At 47.6% G+C, this 21,204-nt stretch overlaps 1 protein-coding gene across 2 annotated transcripts in view; it reads left to right on the plus strand.

Annotated features, from left to right (window-relative positions):
* Window positions 1-7,684: 7,684 nt before the first annotated feature.
* Window positions 7,685-21,204, plus strand: part of NELFA (negative elongation factor complex member A) — a 167,887-nt gene continuing 154,367 nt past the window's right edge. The window contains exons 1-2 of one of the 2 annotated variants that reach the window (XM_033950882.1): window positions 7,685-7,700; window positions 8,047-8,256. In XM_033950882.1, the coding sequence (XP_033806773.1) occupies window positions 8,047-8,256 (210 nt within the window). In that variant the 5' untranslated portion in view covers window positions 7,685-7,700. Of the gene's footprint in view, window positions 7,701-7,730; window positions 7,784-8,046; window positions 8,257-21,204 lie in introns of those variants that run through there. The other variant, XM_033950873.1, reaches the window with a different exon arrangement.

Consider the following 21,204-nt stretch of genomic DNA (forward strand, 5'->3'; position numbering starts at 1 on the left):
AGTTTTAGTTGCAGACCCACCTTTTACAGTATTTCATCATGACATGATGGTCCTCCGTACTCATCCTGAATTCTTACCTAAAGTGGGTTCAGAATTTCATTTCAATCAATCCATTGTACTTACAGTGTTTTTTCCAAAGCCTCTTTCTCATCCAGAAGAAACAGCTCTTCATACTTTGGACTGTAAGCGTGCTGTGGCTTTCTACTTGCAACGCACTCAACCGCATAGATCTGCTCCTCAACTTTTTGTCTCCTTCGATCCAAACAAGTTGGGACATCCAATTTCCAAGCGCACCATCTCCAACTGGTTAGAGGCTTGCATCTCTTTCTGCTCTGCTCAGGCTGGACTGCATCTACAGAGTCGAGTCACAGCCCACAAAGTCAGAACCTTGGTGACATCAGTAGCTTTCCTTACATCTGCTCCTATTGAGGAAATCTGTGACACTGCCACTTGGTCCTCGGTTCTTACTTTTACCTCTCATTATTGTCTGGATACTTTTTCCTGACGAGATGGACATTTTGGCCACACAGTATTACCAAATTTATTCTCCTAAGTTGCCAACACTCCCACCATCCCATTTTGGTTAGCTTGGAGGTCACCCACATGTGAGAATATGCTGCCTGCTTGTCCTGGGATAAAGCACAGTTACTTACGGTAACAGATGTTATCCAGGGACAGTAAGCAGATATTCTCACAACCCACCCACCTCCCCTGGTTGGCTTCTCTGCTAGCTATCTGAACTGAGGGGACGCGCACCCTGCACTGGGTGGGAAGGCATTCGCGCATGCGCAGTGCTGCAGTTGCAAACTTTTTGAAGTTCTTCAAGCAAGTCTGCTTGTGAGGCTGTCCGCATCGGGGCTCTGTGGATGATGTCACCCACATGTGAGAATATCTGCCTGCTGTCCCTGGATAACACCTGTTACGGTAAGTAACTGTGCTTTTCATACACACAGAACACAGATACACCCTCACCCAGTATGGAATAAGTAATCACAAGCTAAAAATAGAAATATGTAGATAAAGGCTAAACTGAACCACCATGAAGCCAAATTGCATACAGTGAAACACCACAGAAACAATGACACATAGCCCCCTAATGCTCTATCTATAATAATAAAACACTAAGCGTGCATGCACATTCAACGCCTTGTTGCCTGATCTGTAGTTCCGTGGCCGGCAGAGTGCACATGCGTGCTTACCACACATCTCTCTGTCTCACAGCGGGCTTGCCGGCTCCGACTAGACAACGTTCATTTTTTTGTTCAAAGCCCCCGCTGCGGCTCCTCTATCGAACCTCACCAGAGTCGGAGAAGACTTCCGACTCCGGCGGGGATCGAGAGAGGAGACGGAGACAGAGAGATGGCATCTGAATATTAACAGCAACTTGGCAACAGGGGAAGAAACCTAAAGCTTACGTCTGACCAGTCCCTTACTGCCCCCCCTTCACTTCCCATGGTCCCGACTACAAACCTGCCGATTCCAGCAGCGTGTGCAGCACTCTACACATGCTGCTTCGGGGCCTTCTACTGCCCTGATTTGCTCTGCCGCATCTCTGATGATGTCATCAGGGATGTGCCAGAGTAAATCAGGGCAGTAGAAGGCCCCGATGCAGCGTGTGTAGAGTGCTGCACACAGCTGCTGGAATCAGCAGGTTTGTCGGGACCGCGGGAAGGGAAGGGCGGGGGCAGTAAGGGAGCCGGCCAGACCGCGGGAAGAGAAAGGGGAGGTAGGGGAAACGCTGCTGCTGCACAGGGAAGTAGTGTGGGGGAGGGAAATGGAGGGGTAGGGAATGCTGCTGCTGTGGCTGCTGCACAGGGAAATGGAGGGGGAGGGAATACTGCTGTGGCTGCTGCACAGGGAAGTGGGAGGAGAGAAATGCTGCTGCATAGGAGGCAGGGAGAGAGACAGATAGATAGATAGAAAGAAAGACAGATAGCGGGAGGAAGGGAAACAGAAAGAAAAGAAGAAAGGCACAGGGGCAGAGAGAGACACAGAAAGACAGACAGACAAAGGGGGCCGGTGAGAGAGACAGACAGAAAGAAAGACAGCGGGAGGGAAAGAAAGAGACAGAAATAGACATGTATTCTAGCACCCATTAATGTAACGGGCTAAAATATAGCAGATGTAAATTTGAAGAAACTGACAAACAATCACCACTTTACAAATTAACAAATAGAAATAAAACAAAAATGGAAAATAAGAATATACCATTTTATTGGACTAATCCATTTTCAATTAACTTTCAGAGGCCAGGTTCATATAGTATATTGCTGTTGAATTATACTGTCCTGACCTGAGAAAGGGGGTTTTGGTCTCTAAAAGTTAGTAAAAAATGTATTAAAATTAGTCCAATAAAAAGATTACCTTATTTTCTGTTTATAAAAGTTTTATCAATACAACTACAATACTATTTTATTCTAAAGCAATAAAAAAATCTTAATAGATATCAATATGAATTTGATAAACGGATTTTTATTATTTTTATGGAATAAGGTTTACAGAAGTTATCTATTTTAGTATAAATAATCTGTATTATGCACACTTTGTTTGAATAAGTTAGGGTTGTAGTTTGTCAGTTAGTATCTTTTATTGAATTGTGTTATTTCCTTTTATAAGACACTGTTATCTGGCTCTGTATTTTAAATACTTTGTAATTTACTGTGTAAACTGCCAAGAACTGATGGTGTGGCGGTATACAAAAATAAACTATTATTATTATTATTTTCTACCTTTTGTCATTTCTGCTTTAATCATCTTGTCTTCACTCTCTTCTTTCTAGCCAGCATCTGTCCTCTCTGTCTTCTATGCAGCATCAGCCCCTTCCATTCAATGTCTTCCCTCTCTCTCTGCCCCTTCCATCCACTGTCCGCCCTCTCCCCGTTCCATAAGGTATCTTCCCTCTTTCTATGCTCCTTCCATAACCTGTATATCCTATGCCCCTTCTTTCCTTTGTACATGATTCATTTCAGCTTCACCCCCTCTCCATTTTTCTGTCTCCACCCCCTCCCCTATGCTCTGGCATCTCGCTCTTCTCCTTTCCTTCCTTCTTTCCCACTACACCTCATGGTCTGGCATCTCTATCTCTACCTTCCCTTGCCCCATGCCCTGGCCTCTCTCTCCTCTCCTTCCAATTCTCCCTCCCCCTCCATTATCAGGCATCTCCTCTCCTTCCTTTCTCTCCCACCCTCCTTCCTTTCCCCTGGTCTGTCATCTGTCTCTTTCCCTCCCCCATGCCCTGGCATCTCTCCCTCCCCCTTCATGGTCTGTTATCTCCTTTCCTTTCCCTCCCTCCAATGGACTTGGCTTCTCTCGTTCCTCTCCCTTTTCCTTCTTCCTCCTTTCCTCTCTCTCCCTAATTGGGTGCAGCAGCATTTCTCATCCCCCCTCCCCTGTGCAGCATTAGCATTTCTCCCGCCTCCCCTGTGTAGCATTAACATTCTCCCCCTTTGTTTAGCAGCAGCAGCAGCATTTCTCCCCCTCCTCTGTGCAGCAGCAGCATTTCTTGTGCCTCCCTTCGTCGAGTGTTTTGTTTCTGGCCAGCTCCCTTGCTGCCTGATCAAAGCTGCGGGCATCAGCAAATCATGCGATCCGCGGCTGCATCGGAAGCCTGCTCTCTGATGTCATGATGTCAGATGGAACGCTTCCGACTCAGCCGTGGATCGTGCGAGGAGCCGATGCCCACGGCTTTGAATAGGCAGCAAAAGAGCCAGCCAGAAACGAAACACTCGCCGGAAGGAGGCACAGAAGGAAGGGAGAAGGTCATGTTGGTACGCGAGAGGGAGCACAAACTGGGCCTGCGGATTGGACACGTCTAATTTAAAGGTTTGCTGCCGCTGCTGCTGGTTAAGGAAAGCAGCAGCGGCAGAATAGGGAGGGTGGTTCTGGCAGCGGGACCCCCTGACCATTTCAGGCCCTAGGCCTGTGCCTCCTGTGCCTACCCATTAATCCGGTCCTGGTCTTGGGGACTTTTATAAGGTGGATAAATATCACTTTGGATTATCTCCTCTAACAACTGGTTTGTACCCTGCCCCGTCCCCCAAAAACTTAGAGCTAGTAACACCACTGCTGTGGGTAGGATCCAGCCAATAGGAAGGCTATGGGGCAGTAGTATAGTAAGGGGGGAGGGTGGAAGCGGAATGCCACAGGCACCATCTTGAGGAGGCACAGGCACCTCTCTACCCCCCACGCTATGCTCGCACCCTCCCTTCCCCTCCCCATTAAATCTTTGCCAGCGCAAATAACTTTTCCAGCCTGCCTGGCTTTCCTCAGAAATCACTTCTGGGTTGCAGGGCCAGGAAGTGACATCAGAGGGAAAGCCAACGCTGGCACGAGCAGCAGGTTGGAAAAGCTGCTTGCACTGGTGGAGATTTAAAGAGTTAGGGGGAGGGAGGGCACAAGTGTGGCATGAGGGAGAGGAGGGCGCGGGGGCACGTCCATCCCTGGCACTCCCTACCCTCACTACGCCACTGCTATGGGGACAGAGCATTGGAGTGCAGATGTAGTCACAGTTAAGTAGGAATGAACAGAGGGAAGTTCTTATGCTTTAGAAGTGAAATTTATACGTTATTGTGGGCAAAGACAAATGAAGCTCCACAAAACTATTCCTCGATTCACACCTATGTGAGAAGCAATTCAGATTATGTGACACCATATTATCAAAGATTGCACTGGCTCCCTGTAGAGGCAAGTGTTATTTAAGTTTGATTGCATTTTTATAAAGTTCTGCATGGTTTAGTACCAAGTTATTTGACTGATCAGTTTTTATTCACTACATCAGGTTGTTCATGCGCAACTATTCATTTTTTTGCTTTCCCTTCTATAAAGTGTTGTTCTTATAAAAGAGAGGAAAGCTGCATATCAGGCTGCCAGCTGGGATTCTGAGTTTCGACCTTTAGTGTTGGCTTCATCATTTTAGAATGCTATTATAACTTATCTGTATTCTAAATTTATTGTAGATTGATATGCGCTGTTAAGATAGGTTAACTGATACGTGTTATTCATTGGCATTGTTCTGTTCTTATCTTTGAATTCTCTTTGAACCAAATGGTATTGTGGGATATAAACTTTTATGTTATGTTTCAACATAGAAACATGATGGCAGATAAAGGCTGAATGGCCTATCCAGTCAGCCCATCAACAGTATCCACTACCTCCTCCTCTCCCTAAGAGATTCTACATGCTTGTTCCATGCTATCTTAAATTCAAATACAGTCTTTATCTCTACCGGGAGATTATTCCATGCATCTATCACCCATTCTATAAAGGGTGGTAGATGTGTAGAATATACAGATTCACTATAACATAGCAGTTACCTTAGAAACTACCTCCCCTCCTCCAGGGCCAACCCAAGATGCCCTGGCCTAGGTGAATCTTCATCTATGTTCACCTTTCCCAGAGGCATCTCACAGCCCTTCCCCACTCTCCACTGTAGTTTAGCATTTCCCCCTCCTGTAGTCAGTATCTCCCCATATGGCTCCAGAAAAGAGGCCGGATTGAGACATCTGGGTTTTACTTCTATTGAAAGTAAGGAGGACAGATAGGTTTAGTAAAACTTGGAAGTGTCAATTCATCCTCTTTTTAATGGAGCCAAACCCCTTCCTCTCCATACCCCCCCCTGCTTCCAGCATCTCCTCATCCCCAGGTGGCCAACATCCCATAAGCCCCTTCCCTACCTCCACCCCACATCCAATATCTCTCATCCCTTTTCTAGGCCACTGCTGATAAAGCCCTCTTCCTCCCAGACTGGCCTGAGGCTAAAAGAAGGCCAAGTGCTGGGTTGACCCCATAAGTAGAGACCTTTGCTCAAACACTCCATATGCTGCCCCCCTCTAACAGGAAGTATGCCTCAAAGGGAACTAGACACAGTATTGTTTGAGTGTCGACCTTTGCTTACAAGGCCTGCAAAGCTCTCAGTTTTCTTTAAGCTTCATACCAGAACCATACCAAAACCGCTAAATGCTGCCACTCTAAGGCAGACACTAAGACTGGATGCACTAAAATCAGTTGTTAAAACCCTGTGGGTTGCTGTGGGCTGATTTCAAAATGCTGATCGATGTTCAAACAACTTCTCATGCAGAGGGCGGCAGCCATAATTCCATCCAATCGCTCATTTTGAAAGCGACTCTCACACATGTGCAGAGCTGATAGGGAACGCCGCAAAGAAGCCTCCTGCCACTCGGCTGTTTAGGGCTTTTTTTCTTACGACATCCAGGCCCTTATGCATCCAGACCAGGGCATCCCAGGATGCACCGGAAGGGGAAGGCCCACCATTTTGAAGAGGTGGGACCTGCTGACAGGAGGGAGTGCGCATCCCTCCTGTCGGATTTCAATGATGACGATGCCTACAAGGTACGGGAAGGGGGGTTGGGGGAGGGTCCTTGAGCTGGGGGGTTTAAATCTGACCCCCTCCCAACCCAACAGGGCCTTTTTGGGGGGACTTTGGTAGGGTGGTGGGAGGGTTAGAAGGGGGCCTTCATGTTGGGGGGGGGGTAGCTGGCTGCACTAAAAAGTGCTGATGTAGGAGGAATTGAGCATCCCTCCTGCTAAGGATCTTCATGGGGGGCTGCGATCTTTGGGGGAAGGGTCGGGAGTGTGGGGTGTCTGGGTGGTGCGATTTGATGGTGGTGGGCCATCATCGGGGGTGCAGAATAGCATGGCATGGAATCACACACACACTTCAGCCCACCTATTTTTTTTTGGGGGGGAGCAGATATTGTGTGTGTGTAACACACACACATAATCTGTGGCCATAAAAAAATAATAGTGCAGACTTGTCGGTAACAACAGGTCTAGCCTAGACATCCAGAAAAACCAGACATCCAGAAAAACCCGGACTTTCAAAAACCCAGCAGTTTGTCCAGGTTTAGGAAAGACCCAAGCTCCAGCCACGTCTTGAGTCTTCAAAAAGCATGTGCAGATGAATTCACATGCATCTTTGCATGTTGGAGGCCCTCCAGATGGGCCTGGAGTTGGTAAAAAAGAGATGAATCTTTTTGGGAGGCGGGGCTAGATGTAATGGGGAAGGGCTGGAGGTGGAACAAGGTAGAGCTGGGGCAGAACAGGGCGGGGCCATGCATCTGGGTTTTACTGTCCTTAAATATGGTAACCCTAGTCCACTCTAGGGCATTGACCAGAGGACTCATTTTAATATAAATGACCTCATTTAAATATCAATGAGGTCATTTGCATGGTAGAGACGGTGGTCGGAGAGTTTGTGCACCCAGGCCATAGTCCATCTAGTAGGGTCCACCTGCCCTATCCTCTTCTCTCAATAACAGATCACAAATAGATTCACACTACACACAGATAAACAAACAAAACAGAGATACACAACAGAGGTGAATGAAAAAAATTCTATGAACTATGCTGTGCATGCTTTCCCCACTTATATTTTCTGAAAACTTTCTTATGTGGGTCTGGTACCAAACAGAATGTGTTTTTTAAAAACACCTCACTTCATAAGTTTTCAGTTAACAGAAAGCGAATTTTTTGTACAGTACATTTATTTTATTTGCATTTGAATAAGTAATAGGAAGTGCGATCCAAATATATTCCCTTCTTGCCTGAAAGATTAAATTGGCCAACACTGTATAGAAAGGAACTACAGTACTTATCCAGAAATCTACTCAATACTTTAAAAAACAAACAACTCAACAACAACACACACACACCCCTGAGCGCGTGAATATGTCGCGCGAGAGGTAGGTGGGCACGCAACCGTTTTCGAAACAGCGCATTACGGCTAACGGTCGTGGACAGTATGACGCCAGGTGACTCGAGCAGAGTAGGTGGTCTCACTGCTCCTCTGCTGCTGTCGGCCTGGCACACCGCTTTGCATATATGGGTCAGAAGCTGTGTCTGCAGAATATGTAGTGTACAGCCCATGGTAGCTGCCATCTTGTGTTACGGAAAAAAAACGCGTCAACTACTAAGAGCCAAAAAAAGCTACCAGGAAAAGGCTATCACCCAGGGGTCCTCACGTCAACGCCTGGCTGGGTTTTAGGTGTCTGATAAAATGCCCGCTGACAATCTTTTTCTTTTTGCAAGATGGCGTCGATGAGAGAGAGTGACACCGGCCTGTGGCTGCACAATAAGCTGGGTTCCACGGACGAGTTGTGGGCGCCGCCGAGCATCGCGTCGCTGCTCACGGCCAGTGTGATCGATAACATCCGCCTCTGCTTCCACGGCTTGTCGTCGGCGGTGAAGCTGAAGCTGCTGCTGGGCACCCTGCACCTCCCCCGGCGCGCCGTGGACGAGGTGAGAGCAGCAGGGGCGGAGAGTTCAAGTGAGCCGCCGGGGAACCCACACGCAGACATTACCAGTCAGCCAGCCTCCCTCTCCACTTTTAGTACACACGTGTTCATTTGTTCTCATTGCACGTCTGTTGTATTGGTGCTCTTTAAGTGTGCGCGTAGATATATATATATACACACACACGTGTTACTTTATACCTACTCGTGTTAGCTGTTCTTTGCACACTATGCTTCACACAACTCTTGAGGATTGTGCGGGGAGCGGTCGGCTGCTTTCTGGCATTCCCAGGGCCCTTTCTCGGTTCAGAAGAAATGTTTAGGCAAAGCTTGTGCGAAAGAACAAGCTTCAGATTAAGGGTAAATCTTGTCTAAGAGTTACTGTACTTAGAGATGGAAGTCCACGCTGAGGCAGTAGTATCTTGGTACTGTTGGAAATTATGCTGTTTAATATACTGATCATAAATACTAATAATGACGTACATGTGATACAATATGCTTGCAGTTGAATATGTCTCAACACAAAAAGAGAGACGTCTTTTAAGGCGATCCTTCACGACTGACAGATTTTAGAGGATTCTTGAGGTGGAGCTGACTACTGTGCACCGTTTCAAAGATAATATACAGGGAGTGGAAATAGTATCTCTCTATCCAGTTAAATCATTTATTTTGAAACGTTTTAATCTACTGTTCTCTCATATTCTCTGGAGAAGCGACTATTTATAATGAGAAGAGATTGATGCCTGTAGTTTTATTTTGAATCTGGTGAATGTGAGGTCTTGTTTATTAAGGCGTGTGGCTTGTAAGGGCAAAATTGACTCTGGTTTGTCAAAAGATGATACCTTAATCCAGTACTCCAAAATATTAATCAGAATCGTTTATTTTCTAGCAGTTATGCTTTTACAACATGGGTGAGCCATCTCTCTGAAGTAACACAAAACTCTAGAAAGATTCTCAACACATAAGTAACAAATGGGTACACAAATTCAGTGCAGTATGAAGTGCCACATGCACCTGGTAACATCCAAAACTCACAGCTATAACTCAGCCTTTGAAAAGGCACCAGTGCAAGCACTGCTGCTTGCATACTGGATACATATTCTCTTGGGAGATGCAGATTGGGAAAACAGGACAGATTGCTACAGATCTCTACATAAACTACACGATGCCAGTACAGCTGAACCTGTTGAAGGTGCAAAACACACAGATCTCACTAAATACAGAAAAAAATACCCGCAGACTAGAAATGTGTGATCATGTCTGGGAAAACATGATTAAAATCACAGATCCAAAATGTTGGTACCTAATTTTCATGTCATGGGTCTGAATCAAAACTGAGTTGATGTTCTGCAGTTTATCTAATGCATGATTTTCTAACTTCCTGTGTAATAAAAATGAGTTTGGTGTTTTTATGGAGTACTTTAGTTATGTTTTCCTAGAGATGATCACAAATATTTGTAGATACAGATTGAATTTGAAATTTCAGGAAAACTATATGGAATGAAAAAAAAGCATGCAAAAGACAAGATATCAGCAGTGCATATTTTTCAAAGCTGAGTTCCAAAATGAAGACTCCTCCCAAAAGAGTAAGCAGGAAATACTTTGTATAATATAGAAGAAACAGCAAAATGCTGTATAATTTGACCAAGCACAATAGAGACTAGCTTCATAATCTGGACATTCTGGCCCTGATTCTGTATATGATGCCCAGGAGAGGCGTCCTATACAGAATCAGTCCTACACTAAACCCCGATTCTCAACCGGCGTCCATGGTACAGACGCCGGTTAGAGAATCGGGTTAAATTAGACACAGTCGCTACACCAGTGGTCTCAAACTTGCGGCCCAGGGGCCACATGTGGCCCGCCAGGTACTATTTTGAGGCCCTCGGTATGTTTATCATAATCACAAAAGTAAAATAAAACAGTTTCTTGAACACGTGTCTCTTTAGCTATAAATGACAATATTATTATTAAGACTTGGCCAAAAGGAAAGATTTATAAACTATAAAGAGTTCTACCGCATGCAAAATTGTCATTTCTTTAATAAGACATTAACTATTTTTTCTGCGGCCCTCCAAGTACCTACAAATCCAAAATGTGGCCCTGCAAAGGGTTTGAGTTTGAGACCACTGCGCTACACTTATCGTTGCAAGGGATCTCTCCTTGCTGCAATAAGTATAGCGGCCGCAGCCACCTGTCCCATCGCCAGCAGGAGGATGCCCAACTCCTCCTGTCAGAATCCCCTCCCTCCCCTCCCCCCCAAACTGGTAATCGCTGACAGGAGGATGCCCAACTCCTCCTGTCGGAACCCCACCCCCCTCCCCCCAAAACTGGTAATCGCCGACAGGAGGATGCCCAACTCCTCCTGTCAGAACCCCGGACCCCCCCCCAAACTGGTAATCACTGACAGGAGGATGCCCAACTCCTCCTGTCGGAACCCCGAACCCCCCTCCCCCCCAAACTGGTAATCGCTGACAGGAGGATGCCCAACTCCTCCTGTCAGAACCCCGGATCCCCCCCCCAAAAACTGGTAATCGCCGACAGGAGGATGCCCAACTCCTCCTGCCGGAAAGCCCGACGACCCCCCCCCCCCCAACTAATCTCCCTCCCCCAACTAATCTTTAAATGTTGGTCGGCTGGACGGTTCTTGCTGCCGTCCAGCCAACAGGTCCACCTCGTGGAAATGAGACAGGCCTGCCCCTTCCTGGCCCATCCCCGCTAAATCTGAGGCCTGATTGGCCCAGGCTCTAGAAGCCTGGACCAATCAGGCCTTAGGCATAGCGGGTCCGCCCATCCCCACTAATCCTAAGGCCTGATTGGCGTATATATATAAAGCTCTTTGACAGGAAAGTTCATTTATTGACTATAATAATCTTGGTTTTTAAAAGCAGTAGATCTTGCTATATGTTTAGAAAAGTTTCTGTATAGATATATAAAATGTCATGCAGCTTAGCATCTTTACTATCTACATTTTTAAAAGTTATTGTTCCAGAAACTAACAAAAATACAAACTATATAATTAAGGAACATTTCTGTCCATTGGGTTAATGCCGTTTTGTCATATTTGATTTCTGGCTTTCACTTTATTCCCTCTTTCTTGAATTGGTTTTTATGGATAAGTCTCTGGCCTATTTGGGGATATTAGCTACTGTTATTGTTTGGACATTCCTGTGAAAGTTGTGTTGGAGGTAAAGACATTAGGGGTCCTTCTTTGCTCTTGTCTTAATGTTGGAGAACCAGATTAATAATGTAGTTAGCATAGGGTGGGCTAAGTTGAAGATGGTAGGGCAATTGATCCCTTATCTTGTACAGTGGTTTAGGATGGTGACTGTGTGGATTACTGTAATGTTTTGGGCCTGTCCAAGTTAGCTTTTAAAAAGTTAGAGAATACAGAATATAGAGATAATGGATAGGGTGATATCTTTACACAATGCACTAGTTACCAGTGGAATCTAGAATACTTGTTAAAATTTTATTTGATGTTTTTAGAGTCCTCCAGAGAAGTGCACTCTAGCAATATTCATGATTTGCATCTTCTGTTTTCTAAGTTGTTTTTTTTCTTTTGTAAAGGGCTCAGTTTTTCATGTGCTGTATCAGTTCTTTGGAATAAGCTTCCAGTGGAATTTCCAGTTTACTTTTCAACAGTGATTGTAAACTTAACTTTTTCTAGAATATTATTGGCCTCTTGGATTTTGATTGGGTGTGGGAAAGAGTCTGTATGTAAACTGTAACTGTTTAGAATTGTGTCTTAAGGCTGAAAACGCAGGCTATAAAAACTTAAATTGTGATGCTTTCATCTGCTCATATTCCACTAAGGTGCTTGTGAATTTGCCATTTTCTAATGTTGCTTATGAGCTAATGTTTTAAGAAAGTGCTGGATTTGTATGTAATTTGATAATTATGTATATTATGGAAACCGCTTAGTTATAAGTGGGTTAGAAATGCAATACATAATTTTAGGAGTCTTATGCACTGATTACTTGTTTTAGAACATTCTTGTTAAAAAGGATTTTGAATCTTGTGAATTATTTGGCGTATTTTGAATATTTCTGAGTCACTTGTCTTCACCCCCTTCCTCTAGAGCAGTCATTGGGACATGCCCAGCCAGTCAGATTTTCAAGATAACACAGGATGCATGAGAGAAATTTTGTATGTAGATCTCAAGAAAACAAAAAAGGAGAAATTGTGTCCCACATAGTAATTTTCAGGATTCGATGTCAACTTTAATCCACAATTGAAAATAGCAAAAGTTCATAAGAGTGAAAACTAAATCATATAAACCTCTCGATAAGGCCGTGTTTTGGCAGGTCTGTCTTCATCAGAAAGAACACTCGTTAATATCAAGATGAAATATTATGAGAAATGCACTTAGGTCAACAAATCCAACTCTGGAAAATCTGCAAAGTGTAAGTCTCTCCCACTGTCATACTCGTAAAACAGTGTCGAGAGGTTTATATGATTGAGTTTGCACTCTTATGAACTTTGCTATTTTCAACAGTAGATTAAAGTTGACATAGAATCCTGAACATTCACATGTCCAATTTGGTTTGAGTTCTGCTTTGGAATAGACGTGGAGAAATTAGTTAAAGATTTTGGGGATTCCAAATCTCAACACTTACTGGAGAATAAACCCAGAGGGTCCTTTTAAGACCTCGCAGGCGTATCCTCGCTTTCATCACACAAGGTGTTATAGGCAAGAGAAATCATCCTTTCCTGAAAAGTCTAAATTTGAGTTGAAGCAGCCCTTCACACAGACAAGCGGACAGGCTCCCACTGTTCTGCCTACCACGCTTCACAATGACGGGATTTCAGCTCACTCCTCAGGAACCATTGGGGGATGGCTGTCTCACATCCTTACAGAGTGGACCAAAATTACTACAGATCAATGGGTGCTGGATGTTATTCAAGAAGGTTACAAGTTGACATTCTGCTTTCCTTTCACATTTTTCCTTGGAGTTCCTCTGCGCAGCCTCAGCCAAGCGGTCAGGGAGAATGAGTTGTCTGACAGAAATCAGGGTAATAGTTCCATGCCCCTGTTGGAGTGCAGTCAGGGCAGATATTCAATATATTTTGTAGTTCCAAAGAAAGGGAGCTCATTCCGCCCAGTCCTCGATCTCAAACGAGTCAATGAGTTCCTGAGAATGAAGCATCTCTGCAAGGAAACCGTGTGTTCAGTCATTTTGGCAGTTTAGTCAGAAGAATTTCTTACAGCTCCAGATCTCAAGGAGTGTATTTTCCATTATCCCAGGACAAGCAGGCAGGTATTCTCACTAGTGGGTGATGTCATCAGACAGAGCCCCGGTACGGACGTCTCACAAGCACGTGTTGCTTGTAGAAACTTAAAAGTTTCTAGATGCCCGCACCGCGCATGCGCCGGTGCCTTCCCGCCGGGAGGTCCGGGCGTGTCTCCTCAGTTCTTTTCTTTCCGCGGAGCTGAGAAGTTCAACTTCATCATGCGCTAGCTGAATTCAGTTAAATTTGCCTTCCTTGTCCGCGTTTTCGCTTTCTTTTAATTACAGTTAACAGTACTTTTCTTTTTCAGTAAAAAAAAAAAAAAAAAAAGAAGATTATTTCCTCCGGCGGGTCGAACGGGCCGGCCACGTGGCTCAGGCCCACTGGCTTCGACCTCGCGGCGGAGATTTTCCGGCCTATGTCCCGGCCAATCACCGGGTTTAAAAAGTGCAGCAAGTGCCAACGCGCGATTTCACTCACGGACCCTCACCGGCGCTGTTTGCAGTGTTTGGGCCCTGACCACATTCCGAAATCGTGCAGGCCTTGCTCTACCCTTACGGCACGCTCATTCAAGCGGCGTTGCCTATTGTGGGAATCGATGTTCAAGATGGACGCAGCTAAGGATCCCTCAGCCTCCACTTCATCTGATACCTCCCCGGTTCGGGCGAAACCGGTATCGACCCCTCCTGCATCGAGTGTGGTGAAACCGGCATCGTTCATCCCGACACCATCCACGAGCTCGACATCGGTGCCTGCCCCGGTCTCCTCGGTTCAGGTACCTCTTCCTTCCACAGTGCCACCAGTGGTCATCAAAGTGCCGAAAGCTACTAAGCAGAAGCACTCGACCTCGAAGGAGCGCGATGACCGTGCAGGAGGACCCCCTTTCGGTGCGGATCCCTCCTTATCGGCTTCGCTACGGTCCATGCTGGAAGCTCAATTCGTTGAGCTCATGCAGACCATCGGACCCGGGCTCATCGCTGCCATACAGGGTGACCTCCCGGTACCGGTCCAAAGGGGCGGTCCGCCCCCTCCCCCTCCTCCACGCCGTTCGACCTCGAAAACCGACGAGGACGAACGGGGGAGGGCGGCGATGCCCATGCGGCAAGCCTCGCTTACCGATATGCCGCCATTAGAGCCCATTACGCCTCCGCGCCAACATGGGACCAGACCTCCGATCGATACTCAAAGCCCTGGGCATAGTCAGGAAGAGTTCTTCCGTACTCCTTACCAGACTTGGGTAGCATCGCAAGAATCCGCATCGCAACCCCAGTTGCGATCCACCGCTTCCAGCCCTATCCACCACTTGGGGGCCTCGGGAGACCATGCGATGCACAGACGATCCCGATCCCCGTCCCGCCACCGAGACGGGCACCGATCAAGACACTCATCCTGGCACTCTTCACGCCATTCGGAGGTGTCACCGCAGAAAAAACTGCAACGTATGGGATACTCCTCATCAGAGGTGTCCCCTCCGGAGGGACCGGAGTACGAGGAGACACCCGTACCCGATTCTCCTTGCCACTCCCCGATGTCCATGGACCCGGAGGCCTCCTCCTCCTCCAGCCCGTCCCACAGACCGACGCTGGCGGATCAATTGTCTTTCTCATCATTCCTCCGACAAATGGCGGATGATCTGGATGTGACCCTTGACACGGGCTCCCGATACTCCAAAGAGTATCTGGACACCATGCATTTACCTAAAACGGAGTCGCTTCGGCTCCCCCTGCATAAATTGCTGGATCAGACCTTCATGCAGTGTTTCGAAACACCGTACTCCATACCGGCGATTCCCAGCAAACTCGATGCTCGATACCGCATCGTGCACCATAAAGGGTTTGAGGGCCCTCAACTCTCCCACCAATCCCTACTGGTCGAGTCCTCTCTTAAACGCTCTCATCCCTCCCAGGTCTACGCCTCTGTACCGCCGGGCCGAGAGGGGAGAACGATGGACAAATTTGGTAGAAAATTCTATCAAAACTCCATGATGGCGTCACGGGTGCTGAACTACAATTTCTTTTTCTCTTCCTATCTGGAGTTCTTCTTGCCGGTGCTCCGCAAGTTCACTCCGTTCATAGACACCCAAGCTCGATTCGAGTTCGAGGAAGTGGTAGCCTCCCTCTCCCAATTACGCCTCCAGCTGATGCAATCCTCCTTCGATGCATTCGAACTCTCGGCACGTGCTGCCGCAAGCGCGGTAGCCATGCGTCGCCTGGCATGGCTCCGTACAATCGATATGGATCCCAACCTCCAGGACAGACTCGCCAACGTACCATGTGCGGGAGCTGACCTGTTCGATGAGTCTATCGAAACTGTTACCAAGAAGCTGTCGGATCATGAAAAATCTTTTCAATCCATCCTGCGGCCCAAACCCAAACCTCAACAGTCTCGACCTTCCAGGCCACCCCTGATTTACCAGTGGCGTTACATGCCCAGACAAACGCCTGCTGCGAGACAACCTGCGAAGAGACAACCTCCCCAGAAGTCTCAGCAAAAACCTCAGCCACCGGCTGCACCTAAGGCTCCCCAGCCCTTTTGACTCCCCTCCCGGGAGCATAACCGACACCGTTCTGCACTCAGCCTCTCCCATAGGGGGCCGCCTCCATCTTTTTTACCATCGATGGGAGGCCATAACCACGGACCTATGGGTCCTTACCATCATAAGAGAAGGATACTCTCTTCAATTCCATCGGGTCCCCCCGGACCATCCTCCAAGAGAGTATCCTTCAAGCTCGACGCAGACCGCCCTTCTTCTTCAGGAAGTCCAAACCTTACTTCAGCTTCGGGCTGTCGAACCGGTCCCGTCAGACCAATTGAACCGAGGGTTTTACTCCCGGTACTTCCTCGTCCCGAAGAAAACGGGCGACCTGCGACCCATTTTAGACCTTCGGGCCCTCAACAAGTTTCTGGTCAAAGAGAAGTTTCGCATGTTGACTTTGGCTTCTCTATACCCCCTCCTCGAGCAGAACGACTGGTTATGCTCCCTGGATCTCAAGGAGGCCTACACTCACATCCCCATTCACCCGGCCTCCCAAAAGTTCCTCAGATTTCGGGTGGGAAATCTGCACCTACAGTATCGAGTGCTACCATTCGGCCTATCTTCGTCCCCCAGAGTCTTCACAAAGTGCCTGGTGGTAGTGGCCGCGGCACTCCGGGACAGGGGTCTACAGGTGTTCCCATACCTCGACGACTGGCTCATCAAGGCCCCGTCAGCCCCAGAGGTCACTTCGGCGGCCTTGGCTACAACCTACTTCCTCCAGAATTTGGGCTTCGAGATCAACTTTTCCAAGTCTCATCTACAACCCACCCAGTCCCTCCCCTTCATCGGAGCGGTCCTGGACACCACCCGACTCCGAGCATTCCTGCCTCTGCAACGCATGGAGTCTCTTCTTCATCTCTGCCAGTCGGTGTCTACTCGCCAAACCCTACCGGCGAGACAACTGATGGTGCTCCTGGGCCATATGGCCTCCACAGTACATGTGACACCCTTTGCCAGACTCCATCTCAGGATCCCCCAGTGGACCCTGGCATCACAGTGGAATCAGACGTCCGATCCACTATCCAAACACATCTTAGTCACACCTGCTCTTCGGCAGTCTCTACTTTGGTGGATGACCTCTTCGAATCTATCCAGAGGTTTGCTGATGCACTCTCCCCCCCATCAGAAAGTTCTCACAACCGATTCGTCGAATTATGCATGGGGGGCCCACCTGGATGGTCTCCGCACCCAAGGATTCTGGACCAGTGCGGAAAGACTACACCAAATCAATCTACTGGAACTCAGAGCCATCTTCAATGCGCTCCAAGCTTTCCAACACCTACTTCACGACATGGTGATCCTCATTCGCACAGACAATCAGGCCGCCATGTATTATATCAACAAGCAAGGAGGCACGGGCTCGGCCCTCCTTTGCCAGGAAGCTCTATGAGTCTGGGACTGGGCGGTGCGCCACAACGCCTTCCTCAGAGCAGTCTACATTCAGGGGGAGAACAACGTCTTAGCAGACAAACTGAGTCGTCTACTACAACCGCACGAATGGACTCTCCATTCCAGCCCCCTTCACCAAATCTTCACACAGTGGGGGACGCCTCAGATAGACCTCTTTGCGGCTCCCCACAACTCCAAACTGCCTCAGTTTTGCTCCAGGATCTACACCCCTCATCGCCTCGAGGCAGATGCTTTTCTACTGAACTGGGGGAAACGATTTCTATATGCGTTCCCACCATTCCCGCTGATCCAGAAGACTCTGGTCAAGCTGAAACTCGAACAGGCCACCATGATTCTAATAGCTCCTCGGTGGCCCAGACAACCTTGGTTCTCCCTCCTACTTCAACTCAGCAGCAGGGAACCAGTACCACTTCCAGTGTTTCCTTCACTACTTACTCAACATCAAGGATCACTGCTTCATCCCAACCTGCAGTCTCTCCACCTGACAGCTTGGTTCCTCTCAACGTAACCCCTCACCAATTCTCTCAAGAAGTGAGGGAGGTCTTGGAAGCTTCCAGGAAGCCCGCCACTCGACAATGCTACTCCCAGAAATGGACTAGATTCTCCTCATGGTGTGTTTCTAAATCAAAGGAACCTCAGCGAGCTTCCTTATCCTCCGTGCTGGACTATCTCCTACACCTATCTCAATCCGGGCTCAAGTCTACATCCATACGAGTCCACCTGAGCGCTATTGCGGCGTTCCACCAGCCCCTACAAGGGAAACCCCTCTCGGCCCATCCGGTGGTCGCCAGATTTATGAAAGGACTCTTCCATGTTAACCCTCCTCTCAAACCACCCCCAGTAGTTTGGGACCTCAATGTAGTCCTTTCCCGTCTCATGAAGCCCCCGTTTGAACCACTCAACAGGGCCCCTCTTAAGTATCTCACCTGGAAAGTGCTTTTCCTGGTAGCCCTTACGTCCGCTCGCAGAGTCAGCGAACTCCAGGCATTGATGGCGGATCCACCATTCACAGTATTCCATCATGACAAGGTGGTCCTCCGCACTCACCCGAAATTCCTGCCTAAGGTGGTCTCAGAATTTCATCTCAACCAATCCATTGTACTTCCAGTATTCTTCCCTAAGCCCCATTCTCACCACGGAGAATCGGCCCTTCACACTCTAGACTGTAAACGTGCGTTGGCTTTCTACCTGGATCGCACCAAGCCACACAGAACCACTCCTCAACTTTTTGTCTCCTTCGACCCTAATAAGTTGGGAAGACCCGTATCAAAGCGCACCATCTCTAATTGGATGGCGGCTTGTATCTCTTTCTGCTATGCCCAGGCTGGATTATCACTTCCTTGTAAGGTCACAGCCCATAAGGTCAGAGCAATGGCAGCCTCAGTAGCATTCCTCAGATCAACACCAATCGAGGAAATTTGTAAGGCTGCCACCTGGTCCTCGGTTCACACATTCACCTCACATTATTGTCTGGATACTCTCTCCAGACGGGATGGACAGTTTGGCCAAACAGTATTGAAAAATTTATTCTCTTAAGTCGCCAACTCCCCCTCCATCCCACTGAGGTTAGCTTGGAGGTCACCCACTAGTGAGAATACCTGCCTGCTTGTCCTGGGATAAAGCAATGTTACTTACCGTAACAGTTGTTATCCAGGGACAGCAGGCAGCTATTCTCACGTCCCACCCACCTCCCCTGGGTTGGCTTCTCAGGCTAGCTACCTGAACTGAGGAGACACGCCCGGACCTCCGGGCGGGAAGGCACCGGCGCATGCGCGGTGCGGGCATCTAGAAACTTTTAAGTTTCTACAAGCAACACGTGCTTGTGAGACGTCCGTACCGGGGCTCTGTCTGATGACATCACCCACTAGTGAGAATAGCTGCCTGCTGTCCCTGGATAACAACTGTTACGGTAAGTAACATTGCTATTTGTTCACTTCATCAGCACTTTCTTCATTTTGCTATTCTGGGCAAGCAGTTTCAGTTTTTCAGCCATGCTATTCAGTTTCGCAATTGCTCCTCACGCGTTCTCCAAGATGATGGTGTTTATTGCGGCCTTTTTAAGAAAGGAGGGTATCTCAGACAGTGTTCCCGCTAAGCTGCGCTGGCGCGCGCTGGCGCACAAAATATTACATCGCAGCGCACAAGTTTCTCGTCACAGCGCACACACGTGCTTGCAGGCAGGCGAGCTGGCAGTCCATGTAACGCGTCGCAAAGGTAAGGGGAGGCTGGGGGAGGAATCGGACGTCGGGGTGGGGGTGCGAGCAGGGAGGGGGGCGATCGGAAGAGGCGTACGGCAGATGGCAGGGCGGCGAGAGGAGAGTTGGGTGGGGGGGGGGGAGTAACACCGGAAGAGAGCGGCAAATCCGGGCAAGGCAAGACTTGCAGAGGCGTACCTAGGGGGTGCGGGGGGTCGATCCCGACGGTCCGCTCAGCTCGCCAACAAGGAGAGGCAGCCGGACTCGCGTACGCTCCAACCGCCTCTTCTTGCAAGAAGCCGGGTCTTATTCAATCAGGAGCTGCTTTGACATGCAGCTCCTGATTGGATAAGGCCCGACTTCGTGCAGGAAGAGGCGGTCAGAGCAGACGCGAGTGATTTCCTGCACTAGGCACCACATGAAGTCACCCACCGTACCACTCGATTCGGGTAAGCGCAGGTATCGGTGGGTGGCTTATTTGCGGGGGTGCCTTATTTTATATTTTTGTCTAAAAAGGGGGGGCTGTCTTATTTGATGGCCCTGCCTTATCATCGGGGAAACACGGTACTACTACTAGTAAATTAGTAATGCGCTACAAAACTGAGGCTGCACGAGCGCCATTGTTTATCTATACATGCATGAAGCAAGTTCTTTTCAAGTTTCGATCGTTTGAAGCGTGTGCATAAACTTTCTTTTGCGATCTTCCATAGATTCAGTCAAATAATTTTTACATCCATTCGAAAATGTCGAAGCGTAAAGAGAATGAAGAGTTTGGTAGCAGCACAAAGAAAAAGCGCAGCCAATTTAAGAAGGAATGGCTGACCGAGTTTTTGGTTGACACCACGTTGCCGCACGCGAGTGGACGGAAAACAGTGGCGATGAAAGAAATATTCGAATATAGCGACACGGACAACGCATTAATTTGCTCCCTATGCCGAAAAGCAGGTGTTAACGGAGAATGGAGCACAGGGAAGACTTGGTCTGAGTGGAAAATTGATTATTTAAAGCGTCATCTGAATCATAATTCTCATTTAGAAGCGGTTCAAAAGCTTCACAATCAAAGCCGAGGTTTTCTAATGAATTTCTTGAAAGAAACTCCCGATAGTCGGAACAACAGAATCGAATACGCACAGAGATATAAATCAAGTCCAGAGGAAGTTAACATTTTAATTGATAATATATTGCTAGCGGTAAAGTTGAATTCGTCCATGCTATCCGTCCAGGAAATTCACAATCACATGGCTAAATACGTAAAAATACCTGATAGCTGGAGAAGCAAAAACTATGCTTTCGAGTTCCTTGACTGCATAAATGCCATTGTTAAACGGGAAACATTTACAGAAATCCGGAGGTCTCCTTTTCATACCCTAATAATTGATGAAAGTACTGATATTTCTGTTTCGAAAATGCTCATAATATACATTAAATTTAGAAGAAGTGGCAGCAACATTCATGAGACAGTTTTTGCTGGCATCAAACATCTAACTGCTTGTGACAGCACAGCTATAGTTGATGCTATAAAGCAGTTTTATAGTGAGAACGATTTAGATTTCAGTCGTATGGTCATGTTCACGTCCGATGG

Source organism: Geotrypetes seraphini, chromosome 1, assembly GCF_902459505.1.
Source record: "Geotrypetes seraphini chromosome 1, aGeoSer1.1, whole genome shotgun sequence".
In the NCBI taxonomy this organism is placed as follows: domain Eukaryota; kingdom Metazoa; phylum Chordata; class Amphibia; order Gymnophiona; family Dermophiidae; genus Geotrypetes; species Geotrypetes seraphini.